This window comes from Sceloporus undulatus, chromosome 3 (genome assembly GCF_019175285.1).
Source record: "Sceloporus undulatus isolate JIND9_A2432 ecotype Alabama chromosome 3, SceUnd_v1.1, whole genome shotgun sequence".
Classification (NCBI taxonomy): domain Eukaryota; kingdom Metazoa; phylum Chordata; class Lepidosauria; order Squamata; family Phrynosomatidae; genus Sceloporus; species Sceloporus undulatus.
This window is the reverse complement of record NC_056524.1, coordinates 37,417,658-37,444,578: the sequence shown is the minus strand read 5'-3', so window position 1 is coordinate 37,444,578 and position 26,921 is coordinate 37,417,658. Positions and strand designations below refer to the sequence as shown.

General features: G+C 39.8%; 1 protein-coding gene across 1 annotated transcript in view; it reads right to left on the bottom strand.

Annotated features, from left to right (window-relative positions):
• Window positions 1-26,895, bottom strand: part of IGSF11 (immunoglobulin superfamily member 11) — a 261,610-nt gene extending 234,715 nt beyond the window's left edge. Inside the window, exon 1 of the mRNA XM_042461056.1 lies at window positions 26,746-26,895. Coding sequence (XP_042316990.1) covers window positions 26,746-26,815 — 70 coding nt within the window. The 5' untranslated portion in view covers window positions 26,816-26,895. The remainder of the gene's footprint in view (window positions 1-26,745) is intronic.
• Window positions 26,896-26,921: the final 26 nt, after the last annotated feature.

Below are 26,921 nucleotides of genomic sequence, written 5' to 3'. Positions count from 1 at the left end.
GCTCTTTAGAACCAACAGGGAGCCCATTCCAATGGGACGCAGTTTATGCAGGGGGAGGGTCCAGAATGGATCCCCCGAGTAAGCCGAGGGTGCACTGTATTGGATTCAAATAAATTAAATTATTAGAGGAAATAAAATTGAATATATTAGATCAGAATTAATTGCTAGAAGAAATAATTTAAAAAATTAAAAGGTGGGAAAGGATCAATGGGGAAAATTTATAAGATTATGTTAACAACCCAATTTACAATGGTAGAGAAATTGACAATGAACTGGAAAAAAGATGTATTGATTGATACAGACAAATTTAAAATTGAAACTCATAGGTGTTCAGCCAGAGAAAAAAGTCTCATAGAAGAGGAAAAGGTGGAAGAGGGGGGAAAGGAGGTTTTTTTTCCAATGGAGAAGAAAGGTAAATTGGAATGGAATAAAGAAAAAAAAAGTTTCATTCCCATTTTGGTCATGAAACCCACTGGATGACCCTGGACAAGTCCAGTGTTCTCAGTCTCAGGGGAAGGCCAAGGAAAACCTCCTCTGAACAAATTTTGCCAGGAAAACCCCATGATAGGTTTGCCTTAGGGTCAGCATAAGTTGGAAATGTCTTATAAGTACACAACACACATACGCACAAGATGTGGAGACCTAAAGTTTCAAGAATGGAGAAACAAGAAAATTCAGAAGCCCAAGTAATTGTGTGACAATTTTCCAGCTGAAAGCCACAACAAAATATATCTCATATATCAGGTAAGGTTTTCATTACCGTATATACTCAACTATAAGCCAACTTCATGTATAAGGCGAGGGCAGGTTTTGCGGCCAAAATTATGGATTTTAATATGACTCATGGATAAAACGAGGGTAAAATTTAGGGGCATGTAACATAGGATGTAAAGGATGAAGCAAATTAAAACTATGCCAAATAACTTATAAATTTCCAGGAGGCATAACTGTTTGTACTAACACTAAAGGCTAGAAGGATGAGAATGTAGAGGGAGTCAATACTTTCAGGTCAGGCTATGCTCTTGCCTTTCACCAGGAGATGGTTCTTTTTAAATAAGAGTTAACGTGCAATATTTACATTGACCCATGGACAAGTCGCTTCTTTTTTTCTGTTTAGTTCAAATTTTTGACTAAAATTTCTAGAATTATACATGAGTATATACAGTAATATTCACAAAGAGAAAGTGTATCTGAAGTCTCATGCCAGGAAAAAAATGGCAAATCCATTTACACAAGAAAATGCTATGTTGATCTAATTCTGTGTCCTTAAAGTAAAATGTGAAAACATTTAGCATTAAGTCAAAGAAATTCTATAACAGTTAAGATCTCCACAGCAGACATACACTCATAACTAGGAAACAGCCTCCTATATGTGAAAGTAGAGCAGTGTGCTACAATCAGTCCAGCCAAGCAAAATAATTTGTTTATTTTAATCAAGATGGGAAATGTATCATGAGTATCTGTCACACAAGCTGGCCATCTTAATCCTAAAGCCAGTAAGCATCAGTTAAATTGCCAAGTCTTGGCACTTTTGTTAAGTGTGATTTGGCATGGTAATACTATCCCCATCCTTGTTGGTTGCCTTACAGAAAAATCCAGCACAGCCACTAACCTGAAGTGCTTGCAATACACATTAGATTTAACATTGCAACAAACTGTGTGAAACATGAAAAATGATTAATTAAAAGAGGAGAAGAGAGGATGGGAGGGCAGCAAAGGAGAAGAAATGTGCTTTGTGGTACCAGCATATTCTCTTGATGTGATTTTAGGAGATTGTATCCTATTTGTCCTAAACTCCTTACATCATAAACTGATGTTCTCAAAAGGAAGAGAGACGTTCATTCATGCCTTAAGTACATTTATCCTCTTCAAATATTAACCATATAGACAATGAGACCTAGAGTAGCAATGTGGTTAGAATGTTGAGGTGCAAAGAGAACATCCTCATATTTCTTCTCTACAGTGACAGTCTCACACTATGTGGCAGTTTGAGCTCTTCTTCCAACATCTGTGAATAATTCTAATCTTCTTTAAAGAGTTGTCATAAATGAGGATGGGAAACTTTTGATCCACAACTCTCATCAGCATAAAAATAGAAAGGGGATTTAGGACCAGGTGTCTACAATGTCTAGTGGGTAAAAGGTTTGATGCTGAAAAAATAACCAAAACAGTGTATTACTACAATTGGCCCGCTATATTCACAGCCTTGAAACTCAGGGTTTCAATTATTTGCAGGGTCAAAGCCACTAATGTGGGCATTCCTCCTCCCTTTCCCTGCCCAATCTCTCTTTGGGCAACCCAGGAAGTGCCTTGCCCCCCCTCCCAAGACCCTTCCCCTCCCCAATCCTCTCCTTGGGCTGCCCAGGGAAAGGTGAAGAGGAGAAGGCTCTGGAAGTGCCAAGGCACCTCTTGCCTTCTCCTCCCCATCCTCTCCACGGGATGCCCAGAGAAAGGATCAGGAAGGAGAAGGGACAGGGATCCAATTAAAGGGACAGAAGGGTGGGGAAAAAAGGTGCGCCCAGTACTGCTCCTCTTCCCCCACTCACCCTTCCCTTTAACTGGCTTCTAAGTGGGGGGGTGGAATTATTAGCAATTTTTCAGTATTCGCAGGGGTCTCATTCCCTTAATCCCCCATGAATATGGAGGGAAGAGTGTATTACCTGAACCAAATGGTATCTAAGGGGCTAAACAGATCGGCATTATACACCAGCGTGGGGGTGGTGTGGGGGCATGGCATCTGCATGCCAGCTGCCCCCACACTACCCCCATGGCAGCATCACACCACACACCCAACCACTCAGTGGGCTGCGTCACAGCGCTCTATTGCCACAGCAGACACGTTGCACTAAAGGAACACCAAAAAGCCACCACCATGGCAGCAAGGGCACTTTTTTGCTGGCGTTAACAGGAGTGGCATTTTGCTGTTCCTTTTAGCACCAGCAAAGCCCTGGTTCGAGGCTAGTTGCCGTGGCCCCAATCTGGCACTGAAAGAGGCAGCAGGACGCTGCTCCAAAGGGGTGGTCTGTCAAGCGGCTAAGAGACATGAGCCTTAAGATATGTTTACAATGGTAGCTCATTAAACCTCTGTACTTCAAAAGCAAATTGCAGGAAAAAGGACCCCATTCACATATATTCAGAAATAAACCCAACTTTGTTCATTTAAGGGTTATTCCCAAACCCAAGTAGCCATGAATAAGAATTCAGCATTAGTCATGACTAAGTTTTAGCTACATCAGGTCCAGAGGATCCAGAACACAGAGGTCTCTGACTCTTAAGTACAATTCAAAGACTAAAAGATCCCAGGTACCTGCATGGAGAGGCGTCCCTAGAAACAATCTAACCACCTTTTTAAGACATTTTTCATACCACCAACAGTGCTAGACTGTTGAACTGTGGAACCCGGGAAATATATTTATAATGAAGAGATGGATAGAAGAGAATGAAACCAAGGATACAAGCATCCCAGGTCTAAGCTGGGACAACCTCAACTATTTTGGTGACTGTATTACTCCCTTAAAGTAAGAGCAAAAGAAATAAGGATAGCCATATTCTTTAAGCAAAGCCTTGAAAGAAAACCTTGTTGTGAAATACAAAGCCTGTATCTGAAATTTCTAGGTGGAACAGTTTGCAGGGGTAAGATTCCCTGGGCAGCCCAAGTTGGAGAACCATCTGACCCAACCAATGGGTACTGGAGGAGGAAATTGTGAAAGATTAAAATGATACTCTACTGCCAAACACCAAGTGGAAGATATTTTTACCTGTACAAAACTGCAAAGATTTGCCCTTCAAACCTTGGATGGAGAGGCAAAATGCTTAAAAGAGAACATAGCCACAGCCAATGCCATATGGCAGCATGTAGTCGAAGAGGGGGGGAAAGATGCCAGTAGTGGTTAAAGCACACAAATATACAGTTTCATTCAACAAGATTTCTGATAAATATGTTTTGAGGATGTAAAATCAACAATAATCTGGTAAATCTTGCCTTTAAAACCAGGAAACAAACATTTTAACATTTATTTATTAATAATTTATTAAATTCACATACCAATCCAAAGCCACAGTTCTCTGAGATATTTGTAAAAAAAATTAAGACAAGAGTCAATAAAATAGTACAAAATAAAATCAATACCCTTCTAAAAATGATTATGATAAAAAATTAAAATAGTTCTCCAATTTAAAGTTAATTCACTTGAAAGCTTCCTTAAATAATGAGGGTTTTTCAAACACACACACACATATTCAGGTTGTGCATTTAGTCCTCTCAAGGACTGACAAGGACTGTCAAGCTCTCCTTCCTTCCCTCGTTTTCACTTTCTTCTTTTGTAGAACACTGGCCATGTCTGAAAACTTGCCAGGCACAGGACCAATCTACATAAGCTCCTATACACATATTACATGATACTGACATTGGTAAGATGACATTGGTACAGTGACATTGGTAAGATGACATATGACTTTGGTAAGATGGCTAAATAAGGCAGTACCCTTGTACCACTTCATATCTTCAAGTGAAAGACATGTACTCCTTGCCCTCCAAAAAAGGTTATACAGCCCATCTAGTATAAAAATACTTTAAAGCTTTCCTACTCAGCCTATACTCATAAGACAAGTCAACATAAGGATGTTATTATATTTAAAATATTTTAGGCTGTATTTCATATACAGATCCCCAAAAGAACTTATAATAATAGTATAACAAACACCCCCCCCACACACACACACACAAAAGCCACAGCAACAAACATTTAGATAAGAGTGGTTGTCATAAGTCCAACTCTGAGCAACAGCCAAGCCTCTGATACCAGGGATAAACCAGCTAAGTCAGGATATACAGAGATCCTAAACCCAGAAACTGACACCCAAATGGAGTCTTTCAATTGAGAGCCATTTGGGTCAAGAGCTCTCTGATCTAGCACCACACAACACATGACACATTCCCCTAAACTGCACATACTCTTGCATTAGGGGACTTGTGTTCATTAATGTCCGCTCCAGTCAATGCAAAAGAATGATGGAAGCGTTATAGGTTGCAATTAAGATGTCTACTCATTTAAGACTCTCTGTTCTTCAGTAACCATGTGTAGCCAGAAGCAGGGCTGTCTAAAAAGAATAAAAGGCCTCACTGAGGTTATTTATTTATTTGGAGCTATGTGAGGTCCTACCAATTCCAGACTGATGCAACAATGTATCTGCCTGGGAGAGCCCTGTTAAGTATTTCATTCATTGGTAGGTAGTTGTGGCCATTGACTTCCATGACAGTGGGATACTGAACCTTCTGTGTTTTAAAAGCTCTATCCTTAGTTCCAGAACAGTTTCAGCACCTTGGATGGCTCCTTTACATTTCAAAGTAAAACTTGCAGCAGATTTACTACCTACTAACAAGGGAGCCAAGGGAACCATGGTCAGACTTACACACATCATTAAGCCTCCTCACCCTCCCTCCAGATCTTTCTGAAACTGACGTTTTTAAATGTGGAACCTCCTGCTCCATGACATACATATGGCACCACCACTGTTGGTTTTTAAGAGACATTTTGATGAGATATTTTTATTATTTCAAACAACTGTGTATTCATTGTTATCTTGTGATAAAGTGTTACTGAACATTTTTAAAGGGTGTAATTTTTATTTTATGTGTTTACTGCAGATTCTATGTACACTGCCCTGTGAGGGCAACATGTCCTGAAAAGCAATTTATACACATGTTACTGAATATATAAAATACACTGGATTAACCAGCAGGGCCAAGTGTGCCTCCCTCTGGAGAACATTTTGGATATGCGAAATTATTAGAAAGCACAGGAGAAAAGCCATAAGATTTTGGTTACAACTTAAATACACACCAAGCATACTTCTTAGAAGATCTAAAATTAGTTTACCCCTTTAATATCAATTTAAAACTTAGTGTGCATATAAAATTATATTACTCATCATATTTATAAAAATATGCAGAGAGAACTGCTGTGTCTGAGTAAATATAGGCCTATTGTCTATGTATTTAAGATAGCTGATTTTGTTTAATGGATAGAAATAGGACTGCTGCCTCAAAACTATAAATGTCTATTTTGCACAAGACAATATGTGAATATTGTGCAATGCTACAGTACAACCCATCTGTACTACTACCTAGCTCCATAATTCATATAAATCCAGAGCTATTAGCAACTGCACTGTATGCCACCTTGAGTTCCTATATTGGGAGAAAGGTGGGATATACAACAACAACAACAACAACAATAATAATAATAATATGTTTTTGACATACAAAAAAAGAAATATATGTTAAGCAGAACCATTCCCATATAGTCACAATACTAATGCATCCTGGATCTGAGTTTAGCATAAAAGTATAGTATGCACAAGAACTGCTATTCTCTTATCTTAGCATTTCTATCTGGTCACCAAGCATAAGAAAAGCCAACATTTTATGTTCTCACCTATCATCTGTACCTCAGATGACAGGAAGACACAAAACAAGACCTATGCTAGATGTAGATGAGCATCTGGATAGCACGAGTTTGGTAGAGAATACCATATATGTTCAGATAAATTCATACAGAAGGGCAGTTCTTGAGATTATTACCATTGTACTGATGAGAATGAAAGTTGTTATAGATTTTGAAGAAGTATAACGAGGGTTGTTGTAGCAACATTTATAATTAACACAATCTAGTTCTATTCTGGCTTTGAAAAGTGAACACCTGTGTTTCAGCATATCAAAACCTGCTGTGACCAAATGGACAGAACGGGCTGTCCACTTTCACACCAGGAGGATACCAATTTCCCCATGAAGTGTGAAATGTCTGGGTTAACCAGTCTGTGCAATTAGATGGCCATTAACAGCACACCAATTGCCCTGTATTTACAGGAATTATAGAGCTGGGAAGTAGTACCTAGCACAGTAGGTATAAAGTGCAGGCTCCATTTTATGTACATCTTTTTTTAAAAGGTAAAGTGTACTGAAGGCATATCAAATATTTCTTTTTTTAAAAAAGCAACTTGTATTCTTCCACATTATTATTCTTTTATGAGAAATAGAGGAATTATTTGACATCAAATCAAACAATGACACAAAACATCTTTACTCTTTGTTTACAAGCACTGCTTCATCTGTACTGAGAACATCTGGGGATCTGAGTAAGCATGTGTAATGTGGTGTTACAATAATGCTAAAAACCAACCTAGTTTGAAGAGAGACATTTCATCGTCAGTAGTGGGCCAAGACATTTTTAAAGCCTAAAGCAGAATATTCACATGGTTTCTATGTAATGGGGAAAATACAAACACTGTGGTTGACAAAAAGTGGAGTACTAAAAAGGAAATTTTCCAACACCTTTAAGGGTAACTGATTTATTGAAGCATGAGTTTTCATGACTTTCAATTCACTTTATTAACAACACGCCCAGATCTAGAACTGAGGCAAACCACATTGCCCTACCAAATATAGAACTGAATTGGTTCCAATGAACTCAGCTACAAAATCAGGCAAATCTGGTACTTGTTTATCTCCCTCTACTATTTGTATGTCTCTGCTATTCCCACCCCCAATTCACAATGTGGTGTTTAGTGACCTGTTATATTAAACATTTTGTATATAAGCTAATTTATGAGGAATTTTAAAAAAGAGGTGAATTCAATTTTTTTTAAAAAAAATGTTATATGCAGTTTTCCTGTTTTTATAAACAGGATGGGTTTTTTTGGGGGGGGGCAGGAGTGTTCTTAATAGGAAAAGGGAGACAGAGAGAAATGACAGGATTTGAAATAACCCACACAGTGCTAGGGATAACCCAAATACCCAGCTTCCAACACATAAATGCTGGAAAATGCAGACAGCCAAATGCAAGATCTGTTATTAGCAATATAAAATGAGAAATGCATTAAAAAGCAGTCAGCTTGCAGCCCAGAGAGTTAATTTTTAAAATGCATCCATTCAGACTCCTGACAGAGCTATACATAAGCATTAATGAAGAGTATCACACATTATATTTTGCAAACAGTTGTGTGTTCATCCTAAGTTACAGATGGAGAGTCATACCTAGAGGGGCAAATTAAAACTGGAATCAAACAAGCCTAGCATAAGTGACTTTAATTTCTGCAGGAAACTGCAAGCCAGGTTTTTTTTCTATAACATACACAACATATTACAATTATTAGTTACACATCAGAGAATCATTTATAAACTCACCAGTGCAATTTTAGAACATATGCTGGTTACTTGAAATGAAAGTCATTTCAGTCTGAGAGTACAGTGATCAAAATTAGAGTTGATCTGAGAAAGATGGTGTGTGTTTTGCACAAAACAACTGACCCATGCATCTCAAAATGCTTTGTCCATTTCAGTGATTTCCTTAGAACAGGAGTGGAAATGTTCGCAGTGCAGTTCCCATCACAGCACCCATCAACTCAGATTGGGCACAATGATTCCCGTACTCAATTTGTACAACTATCATAAAGGGAAGAATGCTGCAAATTCGTCCTGTTTTCTACCCAAGCCTTCTCCCCAAAAAGTGACTGGAAGAAAAATTGTGCCAAAGCAAAACTATGAAGATGTACAATGAAATGATTTTGGGGGGAAATGAACCTCCTGGGTCCTACCCCCATTTACACTCTGAAATGTTTTGCAGGTGAAACAATCATTGGAGTTCTAAGCAGAAGTGAATGGAAGTGAATTAAGTTCCACACAACATGAAATCCAGAATTTGCTCGGTTATGCATCAAAATAAAGAAAAATTTTACAATACCTTGAGCTTCATAAATATGAAAAGAAATGAACTATATCTAAAACTACACATTCCAATATCATGCTGCAAAAAATGTATATCGGGGAAATAGCCAGTTTATCCACCAGAAAACCTGAATGCATGGTTTGAGAATCAACTGAATGTCACCTTGATAAATGATTCATTGTTTTTATGTACTGGTTTGTGTACAAATGTACCATCACAGCATTAAGCCTGGCTTGGGCAGGGAATGGTGGATTAGGATAGCAAAACCAAGATCCCTAGCATTATCATTTCTTATAGTGCACAAGAACATTCTCTTTCCACCTTTTCTTTCTCCCATTGCTCACTCAGTGTTAATGCTGCCAAATCTTGCATTTAGTGGGGAGGGGAGCCCAAAGTTAAGGTGGCACATAAACAACTAGACAAACTCATAGAACATTGGCTTTGCACCATCTGAGGAGAGCAAAAGCCCTGCTTCTGCTGCAGTCACTTGGCAAGCACACACCTCACTGACTCAGCAAGCATCCAGCACCTCTTGTCAATTACATCAAGATACTGCTGACGCCAGAAGGGCCATTTCAACTAGGATGCAGGAAAGTAACATGAATGTAGGGAGCCTGAATCCTTCTCTTTTGACCATGGAGAACAGCAGTCTCAGAACTCCATCAGATGCTACAAGCAGTTTATATCTGCTATCTGTTGTATGCTACTGTTCAGATTTAAATGTAGAAAATATTAAAACTGGCAATCAAACAGGAAGCATAGATTTAATAAATATCTAGCATGCTTGGACAGAGAGGTGGACTATGAGAGAAAAGAGAATTTATAGGAAAATAGTTGCTGCATCTACCCAAGAAAGAGAAAGCAACATTGCAGTTAATATGTCATATACATCAGCATCATCCAGCTGAAAAAGAAGCAAATCATTTGCATCATGGGCAAACAGCATGGGTGATGGAAACCCTCGATTATGGATGAGTCCTATAAGAAAGGCCAGAGGCATGCCAGCTGTTTCAAGGGCACAGAAAGGGACTGCCCTTGACAAACCAAAAGACAAAGGCTTAGGCTGCTTTGCTCTTTTGACAATGAGCCAAGGACTCCTTGGTTTATTCTGGTCATGAGATTCTGATAGCAGCCCTACAAATCAACTGTACTTCCCTCTGATCCAAAACTAGCAGAGTCTTAACTCCTACATTAACAACACAGCAGAGAGTCAATGGAGCATCCAAAGAATTAAAAAGAGTTTACATCTCTAAAGAACAGTATATTTAACTGTCTGGTGATGGTTTCTACATCACTAAAGTCAATACACCTAGAGCATCAGCGGAACAGCACCGAGTTTCAGGGTATTTTCAAAGGTACATGATACCAGCATTCGGGCAGCAGCAGGATTGATGGGGGGGGGGGGGGAGGGAGGAATGAGAAGCAGCACGTTTTAGAATGATTGGAGCAGAGGGAAGGAAGAATGCAGGATCAGCACACACTGCCTTTTTAGAAACATCACTATTCTAGCCAGAATAGTATAGAACGTATTCTTATGTAAAATTGCTATTCATTCTTTCTAAACCCTTGCAAAATAGGTGAGGAGGATATGACTTGAAATTACAGTTCACTGAGTACAAACCTTTGAATTCACTAGAACTCTTCACTAGGTTATACTACAACAACAGCAGCAGCAACAACAACATCAAACAAACAAAGAAGTTAGGGAAAGAAACAGAAAAGTTTAAAAACTAGGTCAGATGTTGTATCTATGAGGTCTGTAGTTGGGCATAGGACTGTCAAACTTGAACTGCAACAGAATAGCAGCATGTGTGGCTATACCTTATCATCCAAAGTCATGTCTGTCTTGTAGCTGTTTCATCTTCCAGCCATTCCTGAAGCATTCCTTTTCACTGACGGGAAAAATCCATCAATGCTTCCCAATTGTGGTGCTTTTTCACTACTGATTCATGTCTCATAAGTTCCTCCTGCTGCAATTCCAATGTGCAAGCAGTCACATTGTGTAAGTGAATGTGATTAAATTCATCCTCCCTGTATTCCTCCATCCCTCACTAATATTAATAATAAATAAAACTTTTATTTTTATCCTGTTTTTCTGTGACAAGACATTCAAAGCGGCTCACAACACAGTAAAATATCCACATTCAATAACTTCCAAGTTTCTTTCTTTCTTTCCTTAATTGCTGTGAATGCACAATTAAAAAAAAATACAAACCAAAAGACACGTTCGGCAGGAAAACAAAGTAATGAAGGCCAACATGCATACGATAGAGCCCGGGACCATCACCATGGCAGTTTTGAAGAGCTGTGTGGAAATGACTGTCTCCAAACTGGTGACAGCCAGCACAGCATAGTGGTTTCAGCATTCAACTATGACTCTGGAGACCTGGGTGCGATTCTCCACTCAGCCATGAAACCGATTAGGCAAGTCACATGCTTTCAGACTCAGGAGAAGTCATTGGCAAATCTTGCCACAAAAAACCCATGATAGGTCCACCTTAGGGTGGCCATAAGTCCGAAATCACTTGAAGACAACAACAGCAGCAACAATAACAACAACAAAGCAGCACATTTGCATTTCCTACATTAATGGAATTGTGTTGCCTTAGCAGTCTGGTTTAATAAAGTCTTCAGTTCAAGGCAAAAACTTTAGACTAAATTAATCACATTATATGTGCACATATCAGGTTATATCCAGTGATGCACACTAAGGTGAAGAATCAATTACTGCTCCCATTTTCTAGAAACAAAATTCTGGCATAATTTATAGATTTGCCCATTGCTGGGATGAAACACACATGTTCCTGACAATTCAGAGAGGACAGTGAAATCTTTATGTCACCAAAGCTGAATATTAAATTTAGGTATTGTGCTCAGTAAAAACATAATGAAGGTCAAAGTGCGACTATCATCTAATGGTTGCAGTCCCCCTCAAAGCAATTGGAAATCTTCCTCCAGGGTGGTATTCCTTCACCCTGAACAGCTAAATGTGGTATTTTCCAGAGCAAAGCAGCCATTATGTTCCATGAGTCATAACAGAGTTGCGCTACTGTGGACTCTTCCCCATGAAAAATTAGTATAGCTAATTTTATTTTTGATACATCAGTGGGGATGTGAACTGAGGTATCTTCCCAGACCAAGATCAACATTCTGATCATTACAAGACCACATGAACTTTCATCTATTCTTCCTTTTTCCTTGTCATAGGCCACATGCTATAGCCACACACCCACAATGTTTCTATGTGACCAAAGTTAATTGTTTCTATAGCTACTCGGCTGCAATAAACAGATTAACTATGAACACTGTGATCAACAAAATGCAAGAATGTTCTTCACTAGTAACATAATGTGCATAAATGCACCAACGACAGTCCTTTTCTACACTCTCTTGATATGAGACTGTTCCTTCACAAGCAATTTAGTTAAAACATGTATATTGTATGTTTTATCAAAGCCATAAATAAAACCCTATCACAAACATTAACATCCTTACAAAATACCTCATTCTTAAGGATCACTGAATGCCTCAGAATCCATATGCAGAGATGCTATCTGGTGCATAAAAGAATAATTATAAATACATATTGGCAGGGACATATAAGAAGCAGGACACAGCCTTAGCAAGAATCACTGCAGTTCTATACTTTTATTAAGCAAAATGTGAACATGTGTCAATGCCTCCTATTAACAGCAATGGGGCTTAAGCCGCCTAGATCATTATTCATTGAATTCCACAGTCATAATGATTCAAAAACTTAGAATATGGGGCCCAAACTATACATGTTTACACATAACCTGAGTGGCAAGTTCCTTTACTTTGAAGCATGCATGCATGCTTGCATGCACACGTACTTACACTCACAGAGGCGTGTGCGCGCGCACACACACAGACTGTCTGTGGAGGCTACAATCTGAAGCAGGAAATCAGGGGATGCACCTTATGCTGCTTTCTTTCTCAAATGAAAGAAAATATGTAAATATTCATGCATTCTGCATTTCTCCTGTAGCAGGAAAAGCAACTGAGGAAGCAACTTTGAATAGAAACCCTACTGGAGAGGAAAGGTTAAGCACCACTCCTTCTCCCTCTAGGACTTCTACTTCAAACTGCAACCTTCCTAATTGAATTTTGTAAATATATAAATAGAGAAAGCAACACATAATTCTCAACATAAATCGTGTGTAGGTTAGTCCTGAAAGAGGAGTGTTAGTAATTGTAATTATGGCTATATGAACTGTGAAGTTCCACTGAGAATTTATTTAAGCACAAACATACTTTAGAATTTTTGTCCACATTCTAAAGGTAACTAACCCATTCTCTAAAGATGTGATTACTACTAAAGAAAACATTGTATTTAAAAAACCCAAACAAACAAATAAAAACAATCTAATGATACAATTGAGTACATTCTTTAAACACATCACATAGCCTATTGAAATGAGTGAATACACCAGTCCCAGTCTATATTTTGAAAATGTGTAAGATTTTCTTTAAAAAAAATAGTATCTGGCAAAAAGTTCAGAGTGATATCTTCACATTCTCATTAGTCAACAAAGAAGAAAACCCAATCCTAAAATATTAGGATCTAAAGCCATTTAGTCTGAAATAATCCATTTGGGTCCAAAGTGGCTGATTCCAATATTCATGGTAAAAACCCAATGAGGTTGACTACAGGAAATATAAATTTAAGTTCACCAAAATAGACAAATCAGCGATTTAACAATCAATGTTTCTTATCCCCAAAAGTAACAGAATAAAAAATATGCTCAATGCAAGAAAAATAGGATTCTGGGAAAACATTATCTTGAGTTCTATTAGCTCTTTCAGTTAATAAAACAGTGCCATAGGATTAAGGTGTCAAAAGAAAAAGGAACAATATCAATAAAGGCCAGAGAGAGTACATATTGCAAAGATTTCATCAAATGCTCATGGTAATCCACCACTGCACTATAAGAAGTCTGTGAAAATTATTCTAGATATACAAAATGTAATTAGTCTCCAGCATGCATTTTTGTAATCTTTATAAGTACCAGACCACATAATTAGCATACAAAGATGATGATGGCTGTACAAATTTGTAACTACAAGAGTGATGGCATGTGAACAAAATGCACTTTTTAAATATATCATATGTTAAAGTGGAGTAGACAAGGTTAGGTAATACAGAATTTACTTTTAAAGGAGACTGGGGCCTACAGTTCATTAAATCCTTTGGATCAAATCATATCAAACACTCGAAGATAACTAAAAGTATAGTTTCAAATGCATCTGTAAAAATTACATGGGCAACGTGGCATTAAAGCTTGGCCATCCCAACACTTTTTGTACTGGAATGCACCCCCATCTCATGAGGAAAATGATGAAGAGAAAGGCCTAAGCTCTGGCTCAAATTTGTTGTTGTATATTGTGGACAGAGGGAAGAACGGGATCTGAAAGTGTGTTTTGTTAGATGAAGGTTTTTTTGTTTCCAATTTCCTCCACTCATCTTTCTAAAACATTGCTGTTGCCTTCACTCCTGCAGATGAGCAACAGCCTAGAGGTAACATTCAATGTGTGGAAGAAGAATCCATCAATACTGTATAAAAGATGAATGAGAAAAATCTTGGTTGTCCTCTTACCCCATGGGAACATTGTGCCCAAAATCAATTAGAATGGGAGGACTTACTTATATTATGAAGCCAGCAGCCTTCTCACTGAGGTCCAACTGCTCAGACACACTATAGACCAGACTTTAACCTTGGCCTAATCTGCACGGCAGAAACAATGCATTGAAACGGTTTTAACTACCATGGCACAATACTATGGAATTGTGGGATTTATATTTTGTAGGGACTATACAGACCATCTCAAAGGGGCAACCTGCAGCTGCCCCTTTCCTAGCCGGATCAGGGCCATGGCAACCTCACGCCACGGCCCCAATCCGGCCTCTGGAGGGCATAAAAAGGAGCCACAAAAAGTGGTTCCTTTTTGCACCCTTCAAAGGGTGTCATAGCTGCAGCAGCAAAGCTGTATGGCATCCCTTCGGCACTGCATCATCAGGATGCAGCAGCAGAGGCATGTCATGATGCTGCGAACTATCTGGAATGGCATGCAGCGTCATGATGCCCTGGGGGCAGTCAGGGCATCCAACATCAGGACGCTATGCCCTGACTCCACCCACAGGCCAGCTCAAAGTGCCAGTCTGTATAGGACCTTAACCTTCTCTGTTAGAGAGCTCTGGTGCCACAACAAACTACAAGTCCCAGGATTTCACATCACTGAGCCATGGCAGTTAAAGCAGTGTCAAACTGTATTATTTCTGCAGTGTATATTAGACCTCAGAGTCAAACTGCAGAGATGCTCAACATCTGAAGGCCGGGCCTTTGAGAAAGGCCTGACCAGGAATTGTTTTCTTCTGCTCTGCTCCTTGCATAGGCCTGAGACACACCAGACAAAAGCAGTGTGCCAGTGCCAAAACTAGAGTTCCAGAGCATGCGGCAACTTCACACTCCAGAACCCTAGTCCTTATGGGGTGGTGGCATCATAGCGGCGTCCTGTCCAAATGGGCACCACCATGATGACGACAACGCGCATCATCTGCACATCACCAATCGCATACCCGTGACGTAAGCAACACGCCACAAAAAGGACATGGAAGAACCGGGCTCTTTTTACTGCAGAGGGATACCGCACAGTTTGGCAGCTGTGGCGTCCTTCCGCAGTTAAAATTGGCAACTCCAGCCCGCCATTTCAGAGTGGTCTGTACTGCCATCTAGACACCCTAACCTGAGGCTTTAGCCCTTGAAATACTGGCTCTTGGGGTACTTTAGCTCTTGAGATACAGGTATGCTTTTCCACTTGAGGTCGCCCATATAAAGGATGAGGGTTGTCACTCCAAGGCCCCAGCCCAACTGGGAGAGAGAGAGAGATGACTTTCATATTATCAGGACATAGGGATAGCCATGCTATTGTTCTGCCCCATAGTAACCCATGAATTCTGACCATTCTCATCAGAGTTATCCCTTTGTGGGGCTAGGACAGTATGAGTCTGCAGGCAGACTACTTGATGTTTAGATCCTTGCCCTATGCAACACCAAAACTCTGATTTGCAACCAGCACAGTTGTGTTTATTGTTAATCCATTTTAGCGACTGTGTTGTTCCTGCGTCTGTGCCCAACCTGACTGCATGCAGCTGATGCAATCTGCCTGCTCATAAGATGAGAAAAACTGCTCTTTACCATAGTCCTAAAACTCTAGAGCAATTCCCACTGAGTTAAATGGGATTCATTCCTTTATTAAGTCTGTCGGAAGCTGCAGTTGTAGTCTATAAAGTTATCAGTTGTGTTACAGATAAATGAAGTTGGCTCCTTGATCCTAGATGCATTCAGGGCAAGTAGATTCCATTGATTTCTGGGAAATTTACTTCCAAATAAATGTGTTGAGGATTGGAGCCAAAAATGCTTAGATAAAATGAGCAAGGAGACTGGGTATACCCTATTGTAGAAATAAAAATCCCACCAGATATATGCCAAAATTAAATATTCGGCACATAGGAAAACTAAGAAAGCCTTGGTTACATACAAACAGTTTCTTAATTGGGATTGGAGCACATTAATTTGTTACTGAATAGATTTAAAGTCAGTAAACAACTGGATCATAAAATAAAAGGCCAATGATCATTAAAGCATTATTCCCAAATTTAAAAGCCTGTTTTCCACACACCAGCCTGAACAATTTAGTTGCTATCTTGCCAAGGACCTCTGAAAATCACACTACATTACAACTTGAATTGTAGTAGAAAAAAGGACTGGAATGTGGCCACTTTAGGTCTCCAACACCCATCAGCCTCAGCCATCATTGCCAATGGTGATAACAATATACTCCAATGATATCTGGAATCAAAAGCAGAATAGGACATCAGATCTGTTGTTGGAGGCAGTTGTACACCAATGACAGTTTCCCCATCCAGTCAAAGTCACATGAATCACAAAACTATATTCATAGGTGCCCTCAGGCAGCACACTATTTGTATTTAAGAGATACAAACGGGGCTTGGTTTTCCAACCAGTAACCATGATTCTGGGAACTGCAGTCCATAAAAAAAGTAACTTCCAAGCTCAGGCTATGAGGTATTTTGCAAACCCCTCCTCCTCCTCAAAGCAACAGCAGGAAATACAGAGCAAGGGTGGGTCAAAAAGATGTAACATCAGTTCCTATAAAGGAAAAGCACAGCAGCCTCACATTGTCTCCCTTTATGGAAATGTTGATTTAACAAAACTTGGGATTTGGACAATGGGAAGGCTGTTTAAATCAAATGGGCATGGTAATGACAACTTCAGAAATTTAACACACACAAAGGATTTCATATTGCAAACCTTTGGCATATTATATATCTAATTTTCTTTTCTCATTCACTCTCAATGTTACTGCAGGAGAAACACAGATGTATGCAAAAGTCTGCATACAGACTTCTTTGCTTTCTAGCCACTAAAGACAAGAACTTACTCAGTGTGGGCTGCACACAAGATTTATTTGTGCTGTACCCTAGGGAAAACACTACGTTGCTAGAACACAGGACATTAAAAAAACTTGCTGATCTGTCATAAAGGAAGCTACCACCTTGACCAAAACAAGAACACTCTGAAAAAACAGAAAGGCAGATCAGAGAAGAGGGTAGATATCATGGGGGTGGGGACAGCAGCTGTGAAGTTAAAGTTTGGTCAACTTGTAGTGCTACAGATGCTGTTGGACAATAATACTCATCAGCCCTGAAAACTGGCCACTGAGTGGGGTTGATACGAACTGATACCCAGCAACATCTGTGGGGTAGGATTTCCCCACTTTTGATGTAGGTAATACTGAGCCAGATATACCATTCATCGGGCATGGTGTAAAACAGCATCTCATTTTCCTTTCCCTTCCAATCAAAAAACAATTCGCTTCTTCAGAAAGGAATTTTCACAAATATGGGGCAACTGCTGTAGTTCACCATCTGAACCTGATGCAACAATAGATGCAAACATTAAATCCTACCGCAACTAGACCACAACTAGCAAGTGAGCCAAGGCCAGGGTGATAAACAATTCCTACTGAAATCCCCTCTTTTATACAACTATGTTTTTCCCAGCAACCCTAGCCAAGGCAGAAAGAGATGAATCTAAAACTATGGGTGCCACATGTAATACAAAGCTCCCTTGAGTGGCCAATTTCCTTTCTTCTAATCTGCATTATTTTATATAAATTGTAATCCTAAATATACACCTTGCTGAAAAAAATGGCTGGTCTACAGAATGGTGACTGCAAAAATATGCATCTTCAATTGATCCCAGAAAAAAAAATGACAACAAGTGCAGTCGATACAAAATAGATCAGATACATCTGTCTGTCCGTCTATCTGTCTCTCCCAAACAGATATGTGCCACATCATTCTATATCAGTTAAAAACTTTAAGTTATCTCCAAGGCTCATTGTGGAGTACACTGCAGTAATGAAGGCTAAAAGTTAGAGAACCATGGATTAGTTTGGCAGCACCTGACCAGTTCAAATAAGTAAAAGGCTTATCTTTATTAGCTGAAGGTGGAAGAAGGTTTTCTTACAGCAACTCCAACCATCTTTTTAAGAGAACAATAATTCTGGAGTACCACTATTTTTTTACCCAGATAAATTGTCACAGTGACCCCATCAGTCACAGGCAACCTAATCCCCTCCTCATCACTGTGTTTTCTGCTGTAAATTGGACAAAGATATGCACGTATGTATTTACAAAGAAGCGTGCCCATGCATGTGTATGAGTAAGAAATCACCAAATACACTCATTGATGGAATCTGTTTAGTCCAAATGAGCTACAAGTAAAAAAAAACTTTAAAAAATCTTTTCTTGGCTAGTTTCTTTTCCTGTAATCTGCATGAGTCTGCGTAAATTGGAATTTTAAGTGCACAGTTTGTTGAAAGTAATGGCTGCTCTACACATTGACTAATACATAAAAAATAGAAGTGTTAAACAAGTTTTTATTGCAGCAATTAGGATACATAATCTGGGAACCCTAGACCAAACATCCATGGTGAGAGGTTTACGGCTACACATACTTGACATCAAACATGTATACTGCGTCTATTCCACACTGCAGAATTTAAGTAGTTTGACACCACTTTAACTGCCATGACTCTATCCTGCAGAATCCTGGGATTTTTAGCTTGGTGAGATATTCAGCCTTGTCTGTCAATGAGCTCTGGTGCCTTGCCAAACTACAAATCCCAGGATTCTGTACAATACAGTCATGGCAGTTAATGTGGTGTCGAACTGCTTTAATTTTGTAGTGTGGATACACCTACAGATATATCTTAAATTACATTAAACTGAGACACAAAAATGGTTAGTCAAAAAAGCCAGGCACATGTAATTATTGGTCAGTTCTGTTGTAAGGATAAAGGTAAAGGTAATCCCTTGATATGAATGTCTAGTCATAACCGACTGTAAGGGGTGGTCCTCATCTCCGTTACTAAGCCAAAAAGCCAACATTGTCCCTGAACTATTCTGATGGTCATGTAGCCAGCATCACTGCACCAAACGCTATTACCTTCCCACCAAAGTAAATGCCTATTTATTTACTTGCATTTGCATGCTTTAGAACTGCTAGGTTGGCAGAAGCTGGGACTAGTGATAGGAGCTCGCCCCATCATGCAACACTCAGGCCTTGAACTGCCAACCTTCTGGTCTTCCAATCATCAGAACTGGTGTCTTAACCACTAGTCACCACATCCCTATTGATACCACTTTAATTTATGCTCAGGACTGCAACTCTTAATGAGAATAAAATACTGTATAGATCAAATGGTGTTTACACACATAAATGAGAGGAAGGAATAAAACCTTGAAGGGGCATCGTTATGGCTAGCAATTACTTGTTTTTGCTTTTAGAATTCCAAATATTTATAATGGGGGTAAAAAAAATGGAGCCAAAATGGACATAATTGTTCACCAGAACAGAATTGAGGGGACAGCATTACATAGTGGTTTGAGTGCTGGACTATGATTCCAGGACAGCATGGTTCAAATCCCTGCTCAGTCATGCCACTCCACTGAGTGATGTTGAGCAAGTCACACTGTCTCAGCCTCAGTAGAAAGGGATGACAAATGTCCAAAGAATAAATCTACCCAAGAAAACCCTAGAATAGGATCACCTTAACTCACAGTTGAAGCTATGTTCAAAAGGACATAACAATGTACTGTTTTCTTCAGACTGAAAAGCAGTATATATCAGCATATATCCTAAGTATATATCATAAGAAAACAGTGGCTTTTACCACAATTAAGTAAATATGGCTTTCATTGGCATGAAAAATATGAAGCTCCTGGTTCAGAATGGCAGCAATGTGACAATGCCAACTGTTTCCAGTTGTGATGCCCACTCTGACCCATGCCAAACTATATTAATTCCCTGAGACACAACTCCAACAAACACATTTACTATTATGCAAATATTTTAAGAGTGTTTCCCTTTACAAAAAAATGAATGTTCATGCAAATACTCTGGAGCAACAGTGCCAACAGAAGGCACGAACACTGCAACTTACTGCTATTCAGGAACTTGAATGTGCCTTCAAAAACAGGGAAATCTAGTTTATTGCTCTGCCATATTACTGCCAAATATGTTGTGTGTGCAGTTCTCCTTGAAATAAGCTGTTTACAAGCACTCTTGCATACTGCATTTTAAAAAGTATAATAGTAGCATCCTGCCAAATAGATGAGTCGCCAGAAAAAGAGTAGTTAAATATCCCCTAAGGGGTGCCATGGGGAATACTGCTTATTTGCCATAAGATGTGAACTTTTCTCTAGTGGTTAAGACATGGACCAAGGAGCCAGGAATATGCCATCTATTCCTTCCAGTGTGGACTAGAACTGCTGAGTGCCTCTACTTCTTGTTGTGTAATATAGATACAAACTATTTGAGCACTCCTCGACGAGACCCTGCATATACCATCCCACAATATTTTGTGCAATATTTTGAACAACTCCAGTGATCAGAAAACAGTATGATCACTCTATGTTAAACAGCCCTCAGAAACAACAGATAAACACAAGACAACTTATTATAATTAGGGATGGAAAGAATATTTGAAAATATTCCAAGAACATGGTTTTTCAGTGTTGTGAAACCCTGATGAGGAGAATCCTGGACCAATGAGAATCTTTGCAGTTTGGGACATATTCTGTGAAAAATTAGCACATAGGTTTTTCTGCAGAAAACAGGACTTTCTGCAGAGTAAACAGTCCTCAATACTTGAAGGAGTACATCTCTTTGTATATACCTGTCCAAGCACTGAGGTCTAGTATGAAGGTGCTCCTCTGTGTCCCACCACTGGGAACAGAACACTGTGTGGAGAAATGGGAGAAGGCCTTATCTGCTGTGGCACACCAGTCACGGAATGCCCTTCCTTTGGAAACCCAAGTGGCACTGATATTTCTACCAATTCAATGTTAGTTTAAAACTTGATCTTCACCCAGACTTTTGGAGCTAAATTGTCATTACATGGTTTCATCTTGTTATTATCGATATCTTCTATTTTAATCTCCCTTGCTTAATCATGCTGACCTGTTTTAAATCATTTAGACTTTACTAAATAATTTTTAGATTTTACTATGATTTGAGATCTCCACATATAGTGTAAACATTTTAGTTAATAGATAACCATAATTGACCCCATAAAGTTTGAAATGTGTGGGTTTGATGCCTCTGCGGCTACACAAGTCCCTGCTTTGACAGAGGAACCCCAACAACTTGCATAAAGTGTTTCCTCTACAAGCAATAACTGTGTTACCAATAACAGTTCTTATTCCCCCCAAAATTTTATTTCCCTTCATTCATTCCATAAATGAGATACTAGAATAATTCTGAGCATGAATTTGAATTGAGAGTTGTTTGCTTATGCCTGCTTCCCCAAACACACACACATTTGGATACGGCAGGACACAAGAAAAAAATGCCCACACATAAAGTCAGCATGTTTCTTAAAAGTTGGCCGGGGTCCTGTTCTGCAATTGTGTCCATTTCTCCAAATTGTCACAGCTGAAATGGAGAGCAAATCTCAGCACTACAGATGCATCTGAAGTCTAGATCTGGCATACAGATCATGCTGTCATTCTGAATGCAATGGTTTATAATTAGAAAATCTTAGACCCAAAAAAACCCCTGAGAACATGTAATTATTTTTGCCACTGATATAGGCACTGAGTGGCTTACATAGACAAAAGGAAGTATAAATCTGTTTACTGCACTGTGATGAATAACTGTTGAAGCTTTTTGATACAGCACTGTTTCCTTTCAAAATGGATGGTACAATGCCCATCAATGGGCAGTGCAGTTCGCAAACAAAGCCAAGTCACATGTGTTGGAGTGGGACCTGAACCATTTCTAACTTCTGCTATACTAACTGAATCTTTCAATGTCAAGGCAAAAATTGTTTTCATGTTCAATATGTTTAATGGTATTTTCCTTCTGCCACTCAGGTTGTTGTTCTCAAGTTCAGAAACAGATCGAGAATGGTCTACAGCTGCTAGTTGAAAGCTCAGATACTCCATAGCAGGGGAGGGGGGGATCCAATCCAGTGTACACTTCAAACAATACTACTTTCTTCCTTACCATTTCCCAAGAGATCCTTTTTGCATGCACCTTATCCTTTTTAATAAATGTACAGCTACCCATTAGTTGTAAAATATCCAGCAATCTTATTTAGTGGGGCCTTCTGTTTTTGAGCCACTTGAATTTATCACCCTGTTTTGCACCTAAAGAAAGATGGTACCATAACCAACCTTGCACATCTTTCAAGGGCAACGATCTAAGTTAACAGTCCTCATTAATGAATGATACATCACCTTCCTTTCAATAATTTCCATTCCCAGTGAGTCTGAGGTGAGTCTTTAGATGGTAGTGTATTCACCTGTTGTGCAAACCCTATGCTAAGGTTCACATCTAGTGAAAATTAAAAGTAGAAAAAGCATATAAACTTCCACACATATTCTATTGCCTTCACTATGTTTCAAGATCATTGCAGGATCTTTTTTTAAAAAATCACCCTTCTCTCATGTTTCTCTATAGCGCAAAGCTAGCAATCATATAGCTCAGTTACACACACCCATTCAAACACACACACACAACAGATTAATTATCCCTATCATCTCTACCTACAAGCAGTATAGCAAAACCACTCTCCCATTCATTGACAGATGTGCATACTCATAACACATAGACACATACACACAAACTGCAAAGTCTACACAACAACCATATTCATTACAGGCACAGCAAAACCAGCCACCACATCACTTTATAGGTACAAAATAATATTCATCAAGTCCACAATTAGGAGCTTGTGGCAGCATCATTTCCTGATAGTGGAAACACTACAGAGGTGTTTACACTAATCCTAGCAGCCACCCACTCGTTTCTTAAAGAGAGGAGCATTACACCATCTCAGTTCAAACGACTATTCCAGTTTTCTTTTATGAAGCCAAGAAAGGTGTTGTGAACCAAGCACTCCAACCATCACACTGCTACCTTAGTAAAAATATCCTGGCTTGTACTAAGCCTCAGTTTTTCATTAACTCCCATTCCTTCCTGACTTGTTTTTTGTTTGTTTGTTTGTTTGTTTGTTTTTGGCTAACCAACTTCCAGTGAGAATATTCAGACATAACAAAGGCTGCATCCATACTACTGAAATAGTCCCAGATGAAACTACTTTAACCGTCATGGTTCAATGATAGGAATTCTGGGAATTGTAGTTTTGTGAGGCATTTAGCCTTCTCTGTCAGAAAGCTCTGGCACCACAACAAACTACAATTCCCAGGATCCAGAGCATTGGGCCATGGCAGTTAAAGTGATGTAAACCTAGATTATTTCTCCAGTGCAGATGCAGCCAAAGAAATCACTATTAATACATACTAGGATCTTTGCATGAGAAGTGAACACATCCCCAGTGTTCATCTCAGTTACAGTGGTTTATGAAGTATGGAATTATTGTCCAAGTCAAGCCACTTTATGACCTACTGAACTGATGTTGAAAGGTCATAAATGAATTCACTTGAGTAATATATAATTCTCTACCATTCAAGTACAAGACTATGACAAAGGAATACAGCAAAAACACTTTAGGGAGATAATGGTGCTCCAGCAGGAGGAAACTGGGATGGAGTGAGGTGAGGTGAGAGGGAAAGAAATTCATGTGTTGCATAGTAAGACCAGGAAAACAGTGCAGTGATTCAGCAACAAGTACAATTTTGCCAAAATGATAGAAGAACTATGCACTGTTTGGGGAAAGAAAGGCCTAAACTGGAGACTGCAGGGAGTGCTGCAGACCCAAATTAAGGTGCCTTTGCAAAGATATAAAACAAACTGAAAAGCAGCTGGTACAGTTCTGCATCTGTATCTTTAGCAGCAGGAACTTCAGTCCTTCAGTTACAAGCTTCAGTGGCACAACTATCCCATACCAACACACCACATGCTGGGGAAACTGAATCACATCAACAAAGAAGAAAGAGGCCCGTGTAAAAAATAACTGTACTAAAACAGTGTGACTTTTAGACGTTATCAAGGAGATGCCGCAATACAAGAATGATAGTCCATTGAAATATCAACATCACCAAGTTCACTTTTGCTTAATACAGTGGTCCCTGCACATTTGCTGGGGTTAGGGGTGAAGGACCTCTGTGAATGTGAAAAAAACGCACATTAAAAAAAACACATTATTCCTTTTGCCTGAGAAAACACCTATCTAGGAATCTCCAGGTCCTCCAGTGCAACTCTGCCAGATGTGCCTAGAGAAGTGTTTCTCTATGAACTTCTAGGTGCCCCAGCACAACTCTATGGTCAACTTCCAGCAGAATTGCACTGGAGGACTTAGCAATTCCTAGAGGGGACATATGAATCTAAACCACAAATAATCAAATCCGCAAAAGCCAAAGCCACAAATGTGGAAGGCCAAATGTCCTTGCATGCAAGCAAACCACACAGTGGCAAAACTGATGTCCTACATATCTGTACACCACTAAACTTATAGAAATCAAGCATTATAGATTTCCATCAGGTTGTCAACAGTATTAATTTTAGAAACATAATTATATGTCTACCAGGTGCTTCTCAGTGTTGTTTTGCTGATCCTAAATCAATAAACTAATGTTAAATCCAATTGGTTAGTTAGTTAGTTAGTTACTTGCATATATACATCCTTGTAGCTGAGTCTTTTGCTCCAGATAAATTCACTGCATGGAAACCATACTTCCCATCCAAACTGTAACTCATCTGTACATCCTCCACAAATGTTAAAAATCCTAATGCATTACACAGCAAATCTGTTATTACATCTTCATGCAACATTAATGATATATCTCTCTCTGATATATATGATGTTTTCAAATCGATTCCTCATGTACAATAAAAGATTAAATACGCAGTTTCATCCCTGGCACAGGAATCGCTGCCCACATCAAAAGGACCACAACTTAATTCCCAAAATTAAAAATTAAAAAAAAAAAACCATATTAACGTTAGAAACTGAGATTATTTGGGGTTTAACAAGGATTATGTAGAAATAGTTACTCTGTTATATGAAAACCTTTCTCGATGTACGTGCCAAAGAACCTATTGCCATCCTACAGTGGAAACAATTAGCATAAAAGCAGTACATAAAGTGAAGGCAAAACATCTGATCAAATCTGGCCTCACATTTCAGTATTTCAGTATTTAAGAATAACCCACAGTGAACACAAACGGGAAATGCTTCTCTGACTATATGACCATCCGGCTTGATCGAGTTTTACTATGTACATCTTAGTGCTCCGGTCCTAAGAAAGTTTTTCTTTGATCAAACTTTTTTTGCATCCTTTCAGAGGGAGCCCTGTGCCAGGCAATACCAACAAAACAAAGGCACCTCAACATATTAAACTGCCACCTTGGGTTAAATATAAGAAGCCACAGAGGGCATGTAGTGTAATTAATACTAAACATGATGATGATGATTGCGGGAAACCCCTTCATGTTTAAAGATGACACTTTGGCGTGGTACATGCAACGATAAACGCTTTCCCAAAGTAATGAGGAAGCAGCTAACAGTTTTGCATAGATGCACCTTGCCCCAAGAATTGTTGGAAAACGAAATGGGAAACACTAGTAGAAACACCACCAACTATCTGTCTTGATGCCTCTGCCTTCAAAAAGAGATTACAGAGGGAAATAACGCCTTGCCAGTTCTCTCTATCAGAAAAGCAGGACTTGAAGTGTTGTTGTTCCTGGAAGGTCACATCATCAGATCGGATTCTTCTTGCCCCACTTTCCCCCCAAAGCCCCACACAGAGAGACATTTCGTTCTTCTTTCTTGTTCCATTTCTCTTCTCTTTCAGGCTTGGGAGCAAAGAGCTATTTCCCAAAAGAATCGGGGCGCTTGGGAAGAAATAAATAAATAAATACAGAGAGGACAAGAAGTTGCGGGGAGAGAGAGACTCCCTCGGGGACTTTCTGGCAACTTGCTCAGTTCAGCAAAAGCCCAGCTCGACCTCCATCCACCAAGGCGCACCTAACACTTCGGCTGGGTCTCCCACTTCAGCTGAGTGCCTCCTTTCCTTGGAGAGCCCACCTCGCCTGCTCCCTCCTTCCCAGGTGCCAAAGTTAGGAGTTCGAATCCTGCGCAGGAAGAGAGGAGAAGGAGGGGACTGCCCAGAAGGACTGGCATCCTCCAGCTGTCCCTTGCAAGGGCTCCTGAGGCACCCTCTTTGCCTCCTCCCTCCCTCTCTGCCAGGTGCCCAAGTTAGGAGTTCGAATCCTGTGCAAGGAGAGAGGAGAAGGAAAGGACTGGCCAAAAGGACTGGCATCCTCCGGCTGTCCCTTGCAAGGGCTCCTGGAGCACCCTCTTTGCCTACTCCTTCCCTTCCTCCCTCCTCCCAGGGGCTAAAGTTAGGAGTTGGAATCCTGCGCAGGGAGAGTGAAGGGGGATCCCCACACCTGGCTAGACCCCTCCTCCCTCCAAAGCCCCCAGCAGCCTCTCCTCTTACCTCGCAGAGACAGCAGCGCAGCCCAAGGGGCCACCCAAAGCCCCCAGCTCCAAGAGCCCTTGCAAGGCATGCCGCCGGGGAAAGGAGGAACCGGAGCAGCAGCAGCGGCGGCAGCGGCTGCAGCAGCAAAGTCCAGCCGAACGAAGCCCTCCCTGCCTGGCTCTCTCTCTCTCTCT